Here is a 17,384-nt window from a genome sequence, read left to right on the forward strand (position 1 = left end):
AAAAAGACAAAGGAAAGAAGAAGGAAAAAAAAGAAAAAATAATAAATAAATGAATAAAGAGAGGGGGTGGTTTACGGGTATCAACCCGAACTCGGGGTGCTAGGCACTTCTGCAGGATCAGCCATGGGAGGATATTAAAAATTAAGTTTTTGTGTACATATATTGTGATGAATTTTAAAAGAAAAATATGATTTTTGGACATTAGGTTCTGCGAGGGATTTATGTAATTAATTGGATTTGTTGTGGATCGCGTTCGCAAGGTAAGTGATGTAACCTCTTTTCTAGATTTATCGGTAAACTATATATATGTTTTACGAATCGAATTATTCGTGATTTTGAATTTGATTCATGGATTATATGTATATTTTTAGAATATTGTATGACTCTGATTGAACGTATTTGCTTCTTATTTGAATTGTATTTAATTGCTCTGACATTGTGTCTTTCGGCCTGGAACACTAAACATAATGTAAGAAAAGATAATGACTTGAAATAGATTCAGACTTGCAATCGGGCTATGTTGAGGACCCTGCCAATGGGGGCTAATACATTGGTACTGCAAGAAGAATAGTCGGTGATATGACCCTGCCACAGGGATCATGTGGTCATAGTTTCTGGCTGTTGAGTTGAATCTGATAAATTGAAAGAAATTAAGATATGAACGATATTGGGTTTTGACACTCCATGTTTTCATGACTGGAATATGAAATAGAGAACTAATTGAATTTCGACCTGTTTATGTTGAGGACCCCGCCAATGGGGGCAGATACGTTGGCAATTGACTGTCCTGAAAGACTTACCGCAAGAAGATTAGTCGGTGTTGATGACCCTACCACAGGAAACCTGTGGTCATAGTACAGGATCGATAAGATGAATTGAATATGTGAAAGAATCTCGAAACTGTAAAAATAATCTTAAGAATTTAAGAAATATTTGACTTGTACCTTAGAACTGCATATATATTTATTTTCTACATATTATTGCTTGATTTATCTAGCTAGTGTGTTCATTACTTACTGGGTTGTTTAGCTCATTATACAATTTCTTGTTGTTTTACAAATTACAAAAACTAGTCTATTGGGGTTCTAAAATGGGAGAGCAACTAGAAGGATTATGGCACAAGTTATCTTAGATTAGGGTTATTTAAGTTGATCTATTATCTTGGACATTTATTATGATTGCTGGACATTGCAAGGTTTTGTTATTTTAAAAACTAGGTTTCTGCATGCTGGTAAATTATTATTCCGCTGTGTATTTAGAACTATGAGACCTTATGACTTGAGTTAGTCGATGGAATAAGGTTGCATTTATTCAGTTAAATTATTTTAGATTTATATAATTGAGATGTTTGGTTTAAATGCCTTGCATGCTCGTAGGGAGAGTTTTCCTCGAGTGTGCGGCGGTTGGCGCGATCCCCGACTCGCGATCTCGGGCCGGAGGCGTGCCAATATGTGTCTTAGCAAACCCAAACCTGATCAAGGACTCAATGAATTTTAAGATATTTGATTTCCTAGACTCAGACTTGATATGATCCTTCAATGAGTAGGATATGCAAAACAAGTTTAGATTCAAAACCCAGCAGGTCTAACTGGAATCAGCCAAATACTACCCTTATCTGTACCACATAGATGTATGCATGTTTGCATGTATGGAGAGATGGGGTGGGGGGAAAGATAGATGATGCAGTCGGAGATGGATGTTACTGGATTTTGTGGATGAGGGCTGAAAGTAACTAGGTGCCGAAAATTTTGGACTTACTGTAATTCGGGCACATCCAAGCGACGATCCTAACACGACGCACATCTAGGATGACTCGGGCTCTTGCTCCTATATCAATAGTGATGGGGGGAGAGAGAGAGAGAGAGAGAGAGTCCATTACATTAACTAATCTCCAAGGGGAAAAAGTAAACAAGATTCTATTGATATGGCCTACAATTTTGCATATATTGTACTCCTTACCTGAATTACTTGACCACTGGAATATACCCGATAACCTAGGAAAAATATTGTTTTAGAGATTAGAAATTAACCTAATCCTAAAAATAAGAAAAATGCAACCTTTCCCCGCAAATTCAATAATAAAATAAATTTATTTGTATGCAAAATGCCAAAATAATGCATATATAAGTGTGATGGAGTTGTTATGGCAGGTGAAACCATCATGTCGTTTGCTTCAAGCTCCATATACTTCGCAGACACAATGTTAACCATTTGTTTTATTGGTGGAAATGCATCCTTCCATTAAACAAAGTTATCCCTTTCAAGGGCATCTACCCCATGGAAATGGAAACGAATGGAACCTTAAGATAATACTCCATAATAATAAAATCAGGTCACCAGGACGCAACTGCCACGAAATCCAACGAAACGCATGGAGGCAGCTATTTGTTAAGTCCTCGCATGCGACACGATTATTCTGCTGTTTTGACCATTTCTATAGCATGTTCTTCTGCTCACCTAGCACAGCCCCTTCTGATTCCCCTTCTCCGTCTCTCTTTGCCTCTAATTAATCTTTGCATCCCTCTAACTCTTTCTTATCTTTTGTGGCCTATATATTTTGGTTAGGCTACCTTAGGCTGTCTGGACCACCCAGGTACATAGGTTTGGCCTCCTGTCATATGCTTAAGCTAAGGGTTAGAGACTTGATAAGCTCATATTTGGTTTGTTAATCTTACAGATAATATAGTTTAGTGAAGGTGGAGCTCATGATGCCACTCTTCCAATTTTCTATTGTAGAAGGACCAGAGTGGCCCTTTCATTATGCTTAACCTTTGAGGAAGGAGTTATAGCCTACATATGCATCTTAACTTCTTCTTCTGTCTTATTTAGATCACTATAGAAAAATGGGCCTTTTCCGACGCATTTTTACCGACGCTAGGAGAAAGCGTCGGAAAAAATTTTACCGCTCCGACGCTTTCATTTAGCGTCGGAAATTCTTAGCATGCTGTATAGATCCCAACTAATAAGGAACCAGGCACCAGCCAGTCCCGGCTTGGTCATATCGAGACGGCCGGGTGGGGGCGAGGCGACGAGCGCTCTCTCTCTCTCTCTCTCGCTCTCTCGCTGGCTCGCCGTTCTCTGGCTTTTAAAGAAGAGAAGGCGGACGGTAAAAAAAGCTCTCGCTGGCTCTATTTCGTACCCTTGAAAGCTCGGGCTTCTTTTATCGTTGTCGCTTCATTAGAAGGATTTTGTCTTCCTCTTCGCCTCGAGCGAGCGGGTGATCTCGGAAAGGTATGGATCTTTACCCCCATTCCTTTGGTCTTCTTGGAATTAAATCGGCGTAATCTTGCGTTTCTTCTCGGATTTTCGAACCAAATAAGGGTTCTTTTCTGGTTGTTATGCTGATTTTGGATTTCCTATTTTCTTGATCAGTTTTAAGGGTTTTCTTTCTCTTTGCCGATGGAAATAGGTGGCTTTCGGCTCGGATTATGTAATGTGGAAGTATCTGGTGTTGATTTCAGTCGGATCTTTAAACCCAGGTTTTTCTGTACGAATCTTCCTCGTTTTCTGGGGTTTTGTTGGTCTGATTTCGTTGCACTCTGTTTTCTTGTTTTCCTATAAACTTTTTGTTCGATTTTCTGGTATGTATATACTTCAAATGATCTGAGGAACGCAGAACGTTGATCTGCGTCTGTTGATATAATTATGATGTCGGTTTTCTTTTTCCTTGATTTCTAGTCTTTGGGGTTGCTACAGGGGGCTGGCTGAGAGAGTGGTCCTAACTTTGTACATGTTTGTCGGATCAAAATGATGGCAAATTTTGTTACAAGATCCTTGGCGTAAGTAATCCTGTCTTGAATTAGTTTTAGTTTTCTGGCTGTAACATTACATCCGGACAGTAGATCTTCGTTTTATCTGTTATGTTTCTTGTCTTCAGAAATCCTTTTCAAGAAAGTGAATTTAGATGAGAACTCAGAGCGTTTCTGTCTATAGGTTGGTTCTTGGCTATGCTTATCCGGCATATGAATGCTTCAAAACTGTGGAGTTGAACAAGCCGGAGATTGAGCAGCTGAGATTCTGGTGTCAGTATTGGTACGTTCTTGCTACTTGTCGGGTAAAGGATTTCATTTTTCAATTCTATCTTGCTTCTAGTAGTTACTTGTGACTAAAAAGAGAGTTTTGAATTCTTATTCATTTTTCTAGGATCTTAGTTGTTGCGCTGACCATCTTTGAGAGGGTTGGAGAATCTTTTATTTCATGGTAATGTAGATCAGTGGTTTGGAAAGTTGGGATCTATACAGCATGCTTTCTTTACATTTATTCTCCTCTTCCTGCTACAACTTAGGGTCGGAAATTAATTTCCAGAAAGTGAGCATTTTAGTTTCACTGATAAGCAAGAAAGAGGGCATAGATTTATCTTAGCTGGGTCGAAATGCCTATACTCTGATACTGTAATTTCATAGATTTTCAGGAACAAGGTAACCTGAAATATAAATTATCTTCAGATTAACATTATCGATGGTGTTAAATTTCAGGAATTCTTTATTTGGTTAATATTTGGTTGAAAAGTTCAATTTTATTGCGCATTTGATGAGGAACTGAGATTGATGTTTGGAATTTTGATTGGCATCCTGCAGACTTATCTGGGAATTCAGATTTTTCGGTTCTACTTCAAATGCACCAGATGCTCGGCTGAAATTGCATTCAAAACAGATCCTCAGAATTCGGACTATGTTGTTGAATCGGGAGCATCCCGAAATTTTGAGCCTTGGCGGGAAGAGGACGAAGTGAGTGATTTACATAATGCTCCGTAGCATGTTATATTGCTGGGTTTGACTAGTACATGTTCTGGGGTATTCTTGATATTTGATATTTTCGCAATAGAATTGTGGTTTCAATTCCAATATCTTGTGTTGTGCTTTCATCAGGCAGTAGAAAAAGAGAAGAAGAAAAGAGCTGCTGAAGAGATGGGGGATGCGATGAAGTCACTGGAAAACAGAGCAGTGGATTCAAAGAGAGATATGGACATACTTGCAGCACTAGAAGAAATGAGGTCTATGAAGGTATAAAACCTTTATTAGGTATGTTAGAAGAGTGAGAAGGGTTTTCCCCCAAAAAAAGTGTAGATCAAGTGGGAAAGGGAATTAGTTTTCTTCAATCATTTTCCATATTGAGGGTTTAAATATATTCAGCGATTTCTCCCTCCTCAGGTAAATAACTATATGTATTTGATGACTATACATAATTATTATTTTGGATGAGTTAATGATTTTCATATTCCTAACTTCTAAAGTTTCTTTTTTTTTTTTAGGTTCCTGATACTTCAACAGCTCGCAGAGATGATGATGGGGCTGAATGCGGTCCCTGATATTTTTTAGACTGTTATTTAATGAGTTTTATATGTATCTTTCTTATATTTTTCAAAATACATTGTAATTCTAAACTTATGTAAATTTAATCTTATATGACAATATGAATGTTTCGAATGATCTGTATGTTTGTCTTAATGTAAATGTAATCCAGGTTCATATTGCTATAATATGTTTTTTAATATGCTTTTGTTTCTTTTTTTTTAAAAAAAAATCTACTCCCGACGCTTTAAAGCGTCGTTAAAAACCACGTCATCGCCGACGCTTAAAAAGCGTCGGTAAAAATATCTTTAGGCGACGCTATATAAGCGTCGTTATAGCATGGTTTTACCGACGCTTTAAAGCGTCGGCGAAAACCCAGGCTTTCTTTGGACTTTCCTGACGCTTTAAAGCGTCGGCGAATCTCAATTTGCCGACGCTTTCATTAGCGTCGGGAAAGCCCTGTTTTTGCCGACGCTTTCTATTGGCGTCGGCAAAAACATTTGCCACTCCGGTATCGCCAACGCTTTTACGACGCTTCTGTTTGCGTTGCGGGAACTTTAGCCGACGCTTATAAGCGTCGGTAAAGATTATAAAAAGCGCCGGGAAAGATGAGATTTCTTGTAGTGGATAGACAATTAACATTATATTAGTTGCAAACATATGGTTGATTAGTATATATATATGTAAAGCATACATATGTCATGGGGCAGGTCACTAGAACTTGAAAATTGAAACTGTAGCCAATAATTGGACATCTTATCAGGTTATCTAACAATAGTCTGGTTTAAGTTTCTATTCCTCGAGAATGCTAATCCTTGACCATGATAATTATTGCATTGTGTTTGGATCTGGTTGTGCACAAACCTAATAGTTTTAGGGTTTGTTTCACATCATTGCTACTTTTTGTTTTTGTTTCTTCATAATTTAGTGAAATACCAAATAGAGATTGAAGTTGAAGATAATAGCCTTTGCATAAAATTTCTATTATTCTTTAATTTTATATTTCACTAAGTTTTTAGAGTAATAAACTTCTACTACCAAAAGCTCTAGAGATTTCTAAAAATTTCAAGAAACATGAGGATTGTATCATACATGTTGTTCAGTTTAGTTCATTAATTTGTCAATGCCAAATGGGTCTTAGGTTTTCTAAGAATAATAATAAAAAAAAGAAAACTTGTGAGCTTATTATGTGTAATTCTATTGTGTTTAATTTTGAAGACAGGCAATTCTTACTATCTGTAATGATGTCTCCCTTTGTTGTCCCCTGACTAAATCTTCATGGATTGTGGTTTAATATTGTGTTGGGTTAAAACAGTATAATGCTTAATCAATGAGATTATTGGCTAGTGGTTCAGAATTTGAATTCCACTGGGAGCACTGCTAGACAAACCACTTTTGACAGTCTAGACAATGGCTTCAGGAGTACAAACAAAGGTTAATTTTGCTAGTTGTAACATGCCGATTAGTTACAAAAAATTATGTCTGATGTTAAAGTTGAAATAATTAGTATTAGCAATCAAACGATTGCTACATCTTATAAAGGAAGGCATTGTTACTTGAGGACCATTAGTCTGATCCAGGAGAATCATCAAGACCACTGTATACTACAGTCCTTGATTAACGAAACATCTAACAGACAGATGGAACTATGATCTCATGACCTGAGAACCGAAAGTTAAAGTCAGATTATGGACTCATTTACATATCATGATTGATGCATATAGCTCGTGGCGATTATCGAATTTTCTCTTTTTGATGTAGATTTATAGATGGCGATTATCAAAGAATCATGAGTCTGTGTCAGTGATCATTGTGTAATATGGTGATGGTGATTATATAACAATAAGTTGGGAGGTTTATAGATGCATTCAAAAGTTTTCGGCTTAGATGGATTCTATCCCCTCCCTAGGGGCTGGCACATGGATTCCGTTAGAACGGGAAGTGTGGAACTAAAGTAAGAATTATTAAGTTGTAAAAGATTCCACTTTGCTTCTCACATGAACTTGGTTTGCTTTCTTACCTCCAAAAGTCCTCGTAGTTTATATACAAAGTAAGAAGCTTCAACATCAAGGCTTTGTGGCTACCAACATATAGTCTTCTATGAACCCGTAAAGGAGGTGTATGTGATTTGTCATCTTATAGCTGGCCACTGTGGCTGGCCTTATTTGCCTCCAAAGCTGGCATTACCATCTACTACTAAACCTCTAACTCAACGCAGCATTTCGGAGAAGGTGCCTTAGTAGACTAATACTGTCTCTTCATTCCCACAATGATTTGATGGAAAGACTTTGGAGCCTATATTTATTGGTTTACAGCCTTGAGATGTATTAATTAATGTTAATGTTGGAGTGAGATGTCTGAGGAAACGACGAAGGTGACAGGAAACGTGGTCCCATATATACTAATCATCTGCTTCATGGACGAGGTTACCATGCACTATGTGATCCCAAGGAACAAACTAGTGGGATGGAACGAGAGCACTATGGAGCTAGTCCTATTATTAATTGAGAAAAGAGAGGGCTGGGAATCTTTCCATAAGTTCACCCAGCCCATCTCAAAGGTTTACCATGCCCTTCTGCATCTACGAGTGGATCTCCATGTCATGGAAGTTGCAATTTCACTGGAATTGGGTTCTTAATCACCTTAAGTTAAACAATTCCTTTGTGTTTTAATTTTGTTCTGACTAAAATGAGAGCAACGGTTTGCTGATCTCAATCTGCATGCAAAGGGAGCCTGTCCCTAATCAGATGTATGTTTTTAATTTCAGACTGTAGAAAGCAGAAAGAGAGGGAGATTTGGAAATGCTCGAGAAGTACATAAACAGGTCATAGTTATTCCCTGTTCAAAAATTAAGTAACAAGCCACATTGTCAAGCACTGCAGTCAATGGTAACTTCAGCATCAGAAATTTCCTATATTAGTATAATGTGTAATTCTGATGAGAGATGTTAGTAAACATAAAGAAGTAGCAGTTAATTTGTCATTATCATGCTAATAATTAGATATTTAATGTAATCTGTTGACCTAGGAGGACCCTTAGACTTAATGTATGCTAATTTAATTTAGCCACTACGGATAGGGCTGCATGGGAACAGGAGCGAGATTCCTCCATCGGAAAGCCGAGTCGCAAGCTAAAGATTTTCCCACAATATGGCATGTTAGGTTCGGGGAAAGTGAGAGAGCAGGAGGATGGTTCTAGAGTGCCCTATGTTGCCCAGTAGATACAACCCAAGAGGGGGGGTGAATTGGGTCTTTTAAAACTTTTGTACTACTTCTAAAACTTTTCAATTAATTATGCTAAGTTGTATAGATGCACAGTGGAATTTAAACTTAGCAACAGTTTGATTTATTGAATGAGACTTGATTAAGTAAATTAAATATGCTTGCAACTAAAGGATGCACGGATAAGAGTTAAGCAAGCAATTTATCTAAGTAAGTAGGTGAGCAAGTTAGACAATGACAAAAAGCATCACAAACACAACAAACATATAGTGGTTCGGTGCACCCCAGCACCTACATCCACTCCCAAGACCTCTTGGGAATTTCACTATAATCCTCCAGATTACAGTCCGGTAGTTTTGCGAGTGCACTACCCAACTCGTTGTTTTACACCGGGCTAACAACGAACCCTACAATCCGGTAGTTTTTCGAGTGAACTACCCAACTCGTTGTTTTACCGGGCTAACAACGAACCCTACAATCCGGTAGTTTTTCGAGTGAACTACCCAACTCGTTGTTTTACCCCGGGCTAACAACGAACCCTACAATCCCCAATTTTAACTTAGGCTTGGGACGCCTATCCCTTGTTCCAAGTCCCTTGACTGAAACAAGCTCAATATTCAAACGTTTTACAAAAGATTTGAAAGCTCTTAAGAAGCAAATATAACAATGAGAAACAATAAAATCGGAAGAACCCTTTTTGCCGTTGGAAGCGTGGATGATGGTGGTTCTTCTGATGTGGATCACGTTGGCTTGAATGCGAGCTTTGATTGCCAAGTGGGAGTGAGTAGATGAGCTCGAAATCAGATGGGAAAGCTTGAATGCACTTGATTTCTCCTCTTGAAAGCTCTAACTCCCTTGAACCTCTTTTTCTTTCTTCTCTCTTGAATGATCTTGTGTTGGGTTGGTGAGAAGTTGTTGAGAAGCACTTAAGAGGTCCCTTTTATAGCCCAAAAAGCAAATATAGCCGTTAGACACAAAGATATGACCGTTTGAAATTCAAATCTACCTGAAAAAGTTGTCAGTCGCGTCCCAGGCGCTCCGGGGACGTCTCCGCGCTTTACGGGGACGTCTCCGCTTGTTTGCGCTTTTTGCATGGGGACGACTCCGCTGCTTCGGGGACGACTCCGCGCTCCGGGGACGTCTCCGCGCTTTACGGGGACGTCTCCGCTTGTTTGCGCTTTTTGCATGGGGACGACTCCGCTGCTTCGGGGACGACTCCGCCGTTATATCTCCGAAAAACAAGTCTTCTGGAATTCTCTGAGAGAGTCGACTCCGCTTTTTCAGGGGACGTCTCCGGACGTGCCAGTTCTTCCTGTTTGTGCCAGAGACGTCTCTGAGACAACCCGGAGACGTCTCGGCTGTCCCTGATCTGTTTTCTTCAGCTCAAAAATTCTTCAATAAATTCTTGAAAAATATGGAACTTGCCTAGACATTTCTTAACAATACTCTTAATTAACCAACTAAAATCCTCAAATAACTTGTTAAGATAAAGGGAATTATGCTCTAGTGTTTTGTATTCATCAAAATCCATTAGAGGGTCAACAATCTCCCCCTTTTTGATGATGACAAAACTTGGAGTATGTGCAATATAAAATATATTGTGTTCTAGGACTAATGCATAGCTAAGTTGCATGAATTAGAAAACATATATATTTAAAACATACTTCATGATAATGCTTTCGATTTAACCAGCTTAACACAATCAACATATTTCAATTTAAGCTGATTTGTATTCAATTCAAAACATACAGCATTATGAGCATATACTTAGATATTTCTCCCCCTTTTTGACAACATCAAAAAGGTTGCAAGATAATGAAACATTAAGCACAAAGATAAGAATACTCAAATATTTCTTTTTCTTTTTGTACTCTGATTTGCATGTCAAATTATTGCAAGAATATGAATCATATAACTCAAGGCAATAATATTAGAAAAAGATTAATGAGCATAGATCAGAGCCAATTATAATGAGAACACATCGAATGTGGTTCCAAAGATAGTTTTCAAATCAAGTGTAGGTGGAATCTTTCTCAAGTTAATTCAAGAAGTACCAAGAATGATATTCAAGGAAAGCACGAATGGAAATTTAACTTTTCTTCAATAATAAGTATGAAAGCTTGTTCATTTAAGATCTTTTGCCCAATATATTAAGTATTTTAGCAACATGAGAGCAATTGAACTAATTTTCAGAATATAAGAACAAAAATATTGTGGCATACATATCAAAATATGAATTCATGAAATTTATGATATATCTTAGAGCATTCATAAAATGCAAGGCTTTGAAAGTTCTTTTAGAGTTCTTTTAAAGACTTTCTTTTATTCCTTAAAAAATAATCACAATTTGATATATAAGAATATGAATTGGCACTAAATTGAAGTTCTAAAGAGCAAGCCAATTAGGACTCATTAGTGAATTCCAAAATAGATTTTCTGAGAGACACTCAAGAAAATTCAACACATTATTCTTCCCTATTTCATTGAACTAGAGGCTCTTAAGATCAACTGTTTGAATTGTAATTTGGTTCATGATTGATGCATAAGATATACTAACCAAATAACAAGCCTCAAGGTGTATCATAAAGATTTTCAGATTTAAATTTCAAATGATACATATTGGAGAGTATTAGGATCACTTCTCATTTAGTATTCTTTCTCTCTCCTTTAGTTATAGATTTATGCGATTAAGTTCCATAAGATCTCTCCTTCTGAAATTTTCTTTCTCCCCCTCAATTGATCATTCCATTTAAGAGTTTAGAATTTGAAGATAATGTTTAAAATTGTCAATCTCAAAAATATATTTTCTATAAGTTTCAGCTTATTTTCATAAGACTCAAGGTTTGAGATAAGACAACCTTATAGAACTCATCTCAAGGTATAAACTTATTATATAATTAAAGCAAGTCTTGCAATATAAGGAGGTTCATCAAAATCAATCCATAAAAATCAAGGTATGCTTCAAATTAAAGTAACTTTAGGATAGGATACTGAATAATCTAAAGCTCCCCCTCAGAAAGATGCATTCTTCCTTTAATCATTCTTTTCTATTGTTGAAATTTCAGATTTTAATGATAAACGTGAATAAAACTGAAATTCTATCGATATCGAGAATGTTAGAGTAATCTAGCATTATTCAAAATTTGTAGCAATTACTCTTTCTAATCCTTCAAGAACAAGTTATGCTTTCTCTTAATCTTAGAGAAAATGTATAGAAATATTAATCAGAAAATGATTCATTTGAAGCTCAAGTTTCTTTCAAAAGCTTTACATTTTGCTTTCTTTTAAGATCCATCTTGAGTGAGCTGAAATATTTTCTAGCTTTAGATCATTCACTCTATATATAAATTCTGATGGAATCTTTAAGAATGTAGGAGAGAAAAACATATAGATGATCATTGAGGTATATATATTTATAGAACTCAATTTCTTAATCATAGTTTTTCAGCAATGTATACATGAAACACAATAAATTTTTTAATATCTAAATAAAATCATATATTTAGAAACATTTGTTCGCAATCAAGATCGTTGAAAATACATCACTTAACCAGTTTTAGTACATTTTAAGATAGAATGATATGTTTCGGATGCGTATTGGAGCAATCAACCAAGGCATCAAAATTATTCTGTTTTTCTTATGTTAAGTTTTCATTTAGAAGTCATATTGAGTTATTCTCCTAAATGACACGATCATTGAGCATATGACTAAGGTTACAAAGATGTAACGATATAGCATTTTTAAGTTAAGTTTAGCTTTTATACAAAATCAGATTCTGATTTCATAAGAATTTCCAAGAGGATCTCAAATTATAATTTGAGACATGTATCTTCTACATTGTAGCTCATCTTAAATTACCAAGATTGAAAACACATATTTCAATAACATTAGATCACTTTCAGAGTCTTTGTATTTAATATTGGAGTTTCGATAAAAAATGGAGGATATTTTAACAAGTATTAGGATATTATATATCAAAGTTAGGCAAGTTGAGAGATAGATCAAGATCAATTCATTTTGCTAAATAGAGATATCTTTCTCTTCTTCTTTTTACAGATTTATTCAACTTTCAGATTTTAAAGATGATTGTGACGACAAATCTGAAATTTCTTTTCAATAATACCAAAAAAAAAATTTATGCAGTATTTCAAACATTCAATCAAATTATCCAACCATGAAGCATTACAAAATATTGAGAACCCATAATTCAAAACATCATGCCACATGCATAATATATTGTGTGTTAAGTCATGCATTAAAATATTAAGAAAAAGAATGTCAAGGATCAAAATCAATTCTTTTCAAATAAACTCCCCCTATATAATTTTGCACTGATTTCATCCTTAAAGTGTGTTTTCAAGTGATTAAAAATTTGACTTGATTCTTCTTATATACTTTCATTTACTTTGTCTTTCATTTTTAACTTTCTTATGCTCTATACTCTATTTGCTCCCTATCCGGTGGAGTTGGGAAAGGGCACGAGGTACTACCACTAGCCTCCCTCTTGTGCCGTCCCTAATATGCCCTACACCGAATAGTTGGGTCAAATAGTGCCGGGTACTACCACTAGCCTCCCCATTGGCACCATCCCTATGATGAGCAATATAGAAATGTTAAAATATTTACTTCAAACTCTTCCTGTTTAGGTGTAATTAATTACGAATTTTATCCCTTCCAAAAGAATGCTCACACAAGTCTCACAAATGTGCCGAATATATTATGCTTGTTTTGCTTTTCCTTAAGATTGGAGTAATTGCCTTTACTTAGATTTTACTTCTCTTGAATAATATCCATTTTCTTTTCTTTATCTCTCTCTCTTTTTGTTATTCTCAAGTAATTTGCATGAAAGAGCAGAATAAGGAAATAATCTTATGTATCATATAGATGTATATCATGCAAACAACATTTTCATTGTGCTCAAGGATTCATAACTTCTCACAAGTTATTTTAAATCAAAATTTTAAGCATTTACTTGTGTATTTCATGGTTATGATATAGGCAATGAAATATTTTAGTTTGAGCAAACCATGAAACAATTGTCTAAAAGCATAAGTCAATTAATGCATATATAGACATGATGTCTAGAAATTAATATTTAAAGATTTTAATCATGCCACAATAAGATTTAAGTTATTGACTTTGCTTAGCTAATTTATGAGAGAGGTATCTAAAATTACCGATTCATTCTGCATTCTTCAAGTCAAATACCTACTAGATTTCTTATGTATGAACTTTTGGCTGAAGAAGGTCCTCTCTCTTGTTTGCATGTGAATGTTTATTATATCTTACATGGAGATATCCTTCAAGTTGAAATCTCTCATTCTTTGCTCAAGGATCCTGCATTATTAACAAAATTCTTTTCTTCTTGAAGGAAAATCATTAGTTTCTTCAAGATACAAAACATTCATATAGCATATTTCTTAACTGGGTGACTCAATCATAAGATATGACAACAATTGAATGTTGAGTCACTTTACTCAAGAGATTGCCTAAATATAAGCAAACACATGTCACTTGAACTTAAGAGATAGTTTCATTAACCAAGAAGGTTCAAGGACAAGCGTGTGAAGCAATAGGAAGATTTATCAAGGTCAAATCAATTTTTTATTTTCAGAATCAATTTAGCTTAGATTCTATTTGCTTAAGATAATTATCAATAAGACATGTTAGCTAAGTTTTAATCAATTTATCTTAAACAGTTGTTTCTATCTACATTCATATTATGAATCATTAGAGTTAGATTGAAGTCTTGCACAAGGGCACATAATGAGCATACCAATCTGGTCTACTAGTTGTATAATAAAATAATTATTCTATCATGCTTCAATACAGCTTTAAAATAATAGATCTACTTTGCTCATCCTTTTCAAATTCTACAAGATGGGGTCATAGACATACCTTCTTCATACCAATCTTCTATAAGAGTTTTCTTGTGAACTAACTTTGGTCAATGAAGATTTCCTTTCTTGTTTGTCTTAATTTGGAGTTTGAGAAAGAAAATGTTAATTCATTCATTATACATATTTCAAACTCACTTTGCATGAGCTTAGTAAAATCTCCATATAAATTTTCATCAGTAGAACAAAAATGATGCCATCAATGTGTGCTTTGAGCAAGCAAGATATCACAGATTCATCTCTTTAATGTATAGATTTATCATTATTACTCTTTATCAAAAAGTTGCTCAAGCTTTTATATATCATGCTTTTGATGCTTGTTACAAATCACATATTGCTTTATCATATATGTAATGAGTGTTTTTAAATAAGGCGGTTATTTTACATAGATCTTTTCTAATGAAATAACCACATAGGAGTGAATTCTACACATTCATTTGACAGAATATAAAGCTCATGAGGCAAGCAAATGATAATGGTGATCTTTACTTTTAATCATGCAAGAATCAAGATCTATTTCATCTTTTCTTGATTTAGTCTTTTAGTAGTCATCAATTTTTCTTCATTAAGTGCATTTCTGAAAAACTCAATTTGGTTATAGTTATTAACAAGTTTTCAGATTGTTATATGTAAAAGATTAACCATATACATATATAATTTAATTTTAGTATCTTCATAATAAATCATTAGTCTCATAAGGAATAAAATGAATTGATATTTCTACAATTCGAATCTTTTCATTAATGTTCTATATGCATTGCTTGATGAATGATATCCAAAGATAGAAATATCTTTATCAGATTTGGCATTATTTTCAAAAGACCATATCAAGCATAACATATACTACTGAAAAATATGAAAGATATGCAATAGATCATTTTCTATTTTTCAGAAGATCAAATGGAGTTTTCATCAAAATATATCTAATAGAAACTATATGTATGACAAGCAATGATGAAAGCTTTTTAAAAAAAATTATTTAAGTAGATGACTATCATACAACATTGCCTTCATCATTTCTTCAAGGATTCCATTAACACTATTTTACTTAAGGTGTCCTTGGTGCTGAAATAATTGAATTTAATATTATTTTCTGTATAAACTTTATCCGGATTTTGGTTTTCAACATTGTGCCATGACTCTTTATCTTTACGGTTTGGAAACCTTTTTATTTGAAACACTTTTACAAGATTTAGCAAATACAGAGAATACTTCAATTTTATTTGCCAAGAACAAATCCAATGTAAGCTTTTGAAAAACTTAGTGATGGAAACAACATTCTTAGATTTAGAAATTGATTCTTGTTTGTTTCCTTAGTTAACATGCATAGCAAACTTTGACCTTTCAGAAGATAATCTAAGTAAGCCAATGGCAAGATCTTTGAGATTAAGTACATACTAGCATGAGTTGATTTTATAGGCCAAAGATGGTTTTAATCTTGGTATTCATAGTGCATATATTCAAAAGCATACCAAGTACACATTATTATGTCTATGATAAAAAAAAATGCCGTGGATAAAAACTCTCAATCGAGCATATAGAGAATTCATAGAGTTATTCTTAATAAATTGATTAATCATTTAGCAACTTATCCAACAATAGGTAAAGTATAACATAGAAAGATGGAGTGATTTGGATATATTTTCTTTTCATACCAAAAATATCACTTATATCACAAAAATGATTAATACTTGCAAGTTATGTTTTAATCAACTAATAAAGTAATTTCAATATGAGAGGATACAATATAACTTATATCATTATTTCTTTCACTTAACTCATTCTTCTTAATTACATTTTAAATTCAATTCCTTAGCACATGTCTAGAGCACCCATTGTTTAGATAACATCTTTCATTAAAACCTTGGATAGCTAGACATACTTGCTGAAAAATAATCATATTTTCAACTTAGGAACCCAAGCTCTTTTGGGTCCTTGTAGGTTAGCTATAATTGTTCCTTTTGTAACCCATATTTTCTTAATGGCTATTTTGTCCATGAATTTACAGATTTTAGGATTACAAGGGATGTATTTCTGTATCCTCTTGTTGAATTTAACAAACTTAGATCGAATATGAGTAGTAGATAAACTTTCAGTTTTCTGTTTTTGCCTTTTAGGTTCATCAAATTTGTAATGTATAGATTTAGGAACAAAAGACGAGATTTTACTTAGCTTTTGTTTATTAGTATTATAAGAATCTGTTTTAGAATAATTAAAAATTGTTTTAACAAACATATTCTTAAAAGATTTTTGGGTGTACCAAGGTTGATATCCTACTCCAACTTTATCAAATTCAGCTCTTTGATTATTTATCATTAGGTTCAATTTTTCAGAGCTGAAGGTAAATCTTTCAACAATAGGTTTTAATTTGTCAACTTCTTTAGTTAATCTTCTGTTATCTTCTAAAGTAATTCATTGTTTTTCTTAAGTTTATCATGACTTTCAGTGAGAAGTTGATCTCTTTGATTTAGTTCTTGATTCTCTTTAATTAAGATTTCAGTTTTACTAGTTAGTTTCAGTTTTTCATCTATTAGAATTTGATTTTCATTCTTCAAGTTCTTGTTCTTACAAATAAGTTCCTTATATTCTAAATACAAATCAGAAAAGTGTCATGGAGTTCATCAAATGTAAAATTGCTTTCAGTTTCAGCATGAACCTCTTGTGCCACGAAGCATGGATTTGCAATATGATACTGCTCTTCTTCTACACATGATGTTTCAGATTTGTTAGTGCATTCATATTTGTCTTCAAGCATATTCCATATTTCTTTAGCAGTCATGCAAGAAGATATGCAATTAAACTCATTCCTATCTAATGCACAATATAATAGGTTCATGGCTTTTGAGTTTTGTTGTACCATTTTCTCATTATGATAGTGTTTGTGTGTGTTCCATTGACTATAATTCTCCATAAATTATAATCAAGTGATTGTATGAAAATGCGCATGCGTGCTTTCCAATGTGTATAGTTTATG

General features: G+C 34.4%; 1 protein-coding gene across 12 annotated transcripts; it reads left to right on the forward strand.

The window, feature by feature from the left end:
* The first annotated feature begins 2,967 nt into the window (after nt 1–2,967).
* Nucleotides 2,968–5,473, forward strand: LOC120106941 (splicing factor YJU2-like). Of its 12 annotated transcripts, none has more exons than XR_005508919.1 (7): nt 2,969–3,231; nt 3,697–3,779; nt 3,934–4,032; nt 4,144–4,200; nt 4,578–4,727; nt 4,869–5,003; nt 5,252–5,434. XR_005508919.1 is itself a non-coding variant. In XM_039120059.1 (6 exons), the coding sequence occupies exons 3-6, from the start codon at nt 4,198–4,200 to the stop codon at nt 5,306–5,308; spliced, it is 345 nt and encodes a 114-aa protein (XP_038975987.1). In that variant the 5' UTR covers nt 3,660–3,779; nt 3,934–4,032; nt 4,144–4,197; the 3' UTR covers nt 5,309–5,434. The 12 variants fall into 12 exon arrangements, 1 of the variants encoding a protein (XP_038975987.1); XR_005508917.1 differs by lacking the exon at nt 4,144–4,200 and adding an exon at nt 3,410–3,487 and having other exon boundaries at nt 2,970–3,231; XR_005508916.1 differs by having other exon boundaries at nt 2,970–3,231; nt 3,679–3,779.
* The last annotated feature ends 11,911 nt before the right edge of the window (nt 5,474–17,384 follow it).

The sequence above is a fragment of the Phoenix dactylifera genome, unplaced genomic scaffold, assembly GCF_009389715.1.
Source record: "Phoenix dactylifera cultivar Barhee BC4 unplaced genomic scaffold, palm_55x_up_171113_PBpolish2nd_filt_p 000700F, whole genome shotgun sequence".
Classification (NCBI taxonomy): domain Eukaryota; kingdom Viridiplantae; phylum Streptophyta; class Magnoliopsida; order Arecales; family Arecaceae; genus Phoenix; species Phoenix dactylifera.

Excerpts from the sequence above, each read along its gene's own strand:
- LOC120106941 (XM_039120059.1), top strand. Across the intron at positions 4,728-4,868 it reads CTTGGCGGGAAGAGGACGAA|GCAGTAGAAAAAGAGAAGAA; the intron begins GTGAGTGATTTA and ends TGCTTTCATCAG. Across the intron at positions 5,004-5,251 it reads AAGAAATGAGGTCTATGAAG|GTTCCTGATACTTCAACAGC; the intron begins GTATAAAACCTT and ends TTTTTTTTTTAG.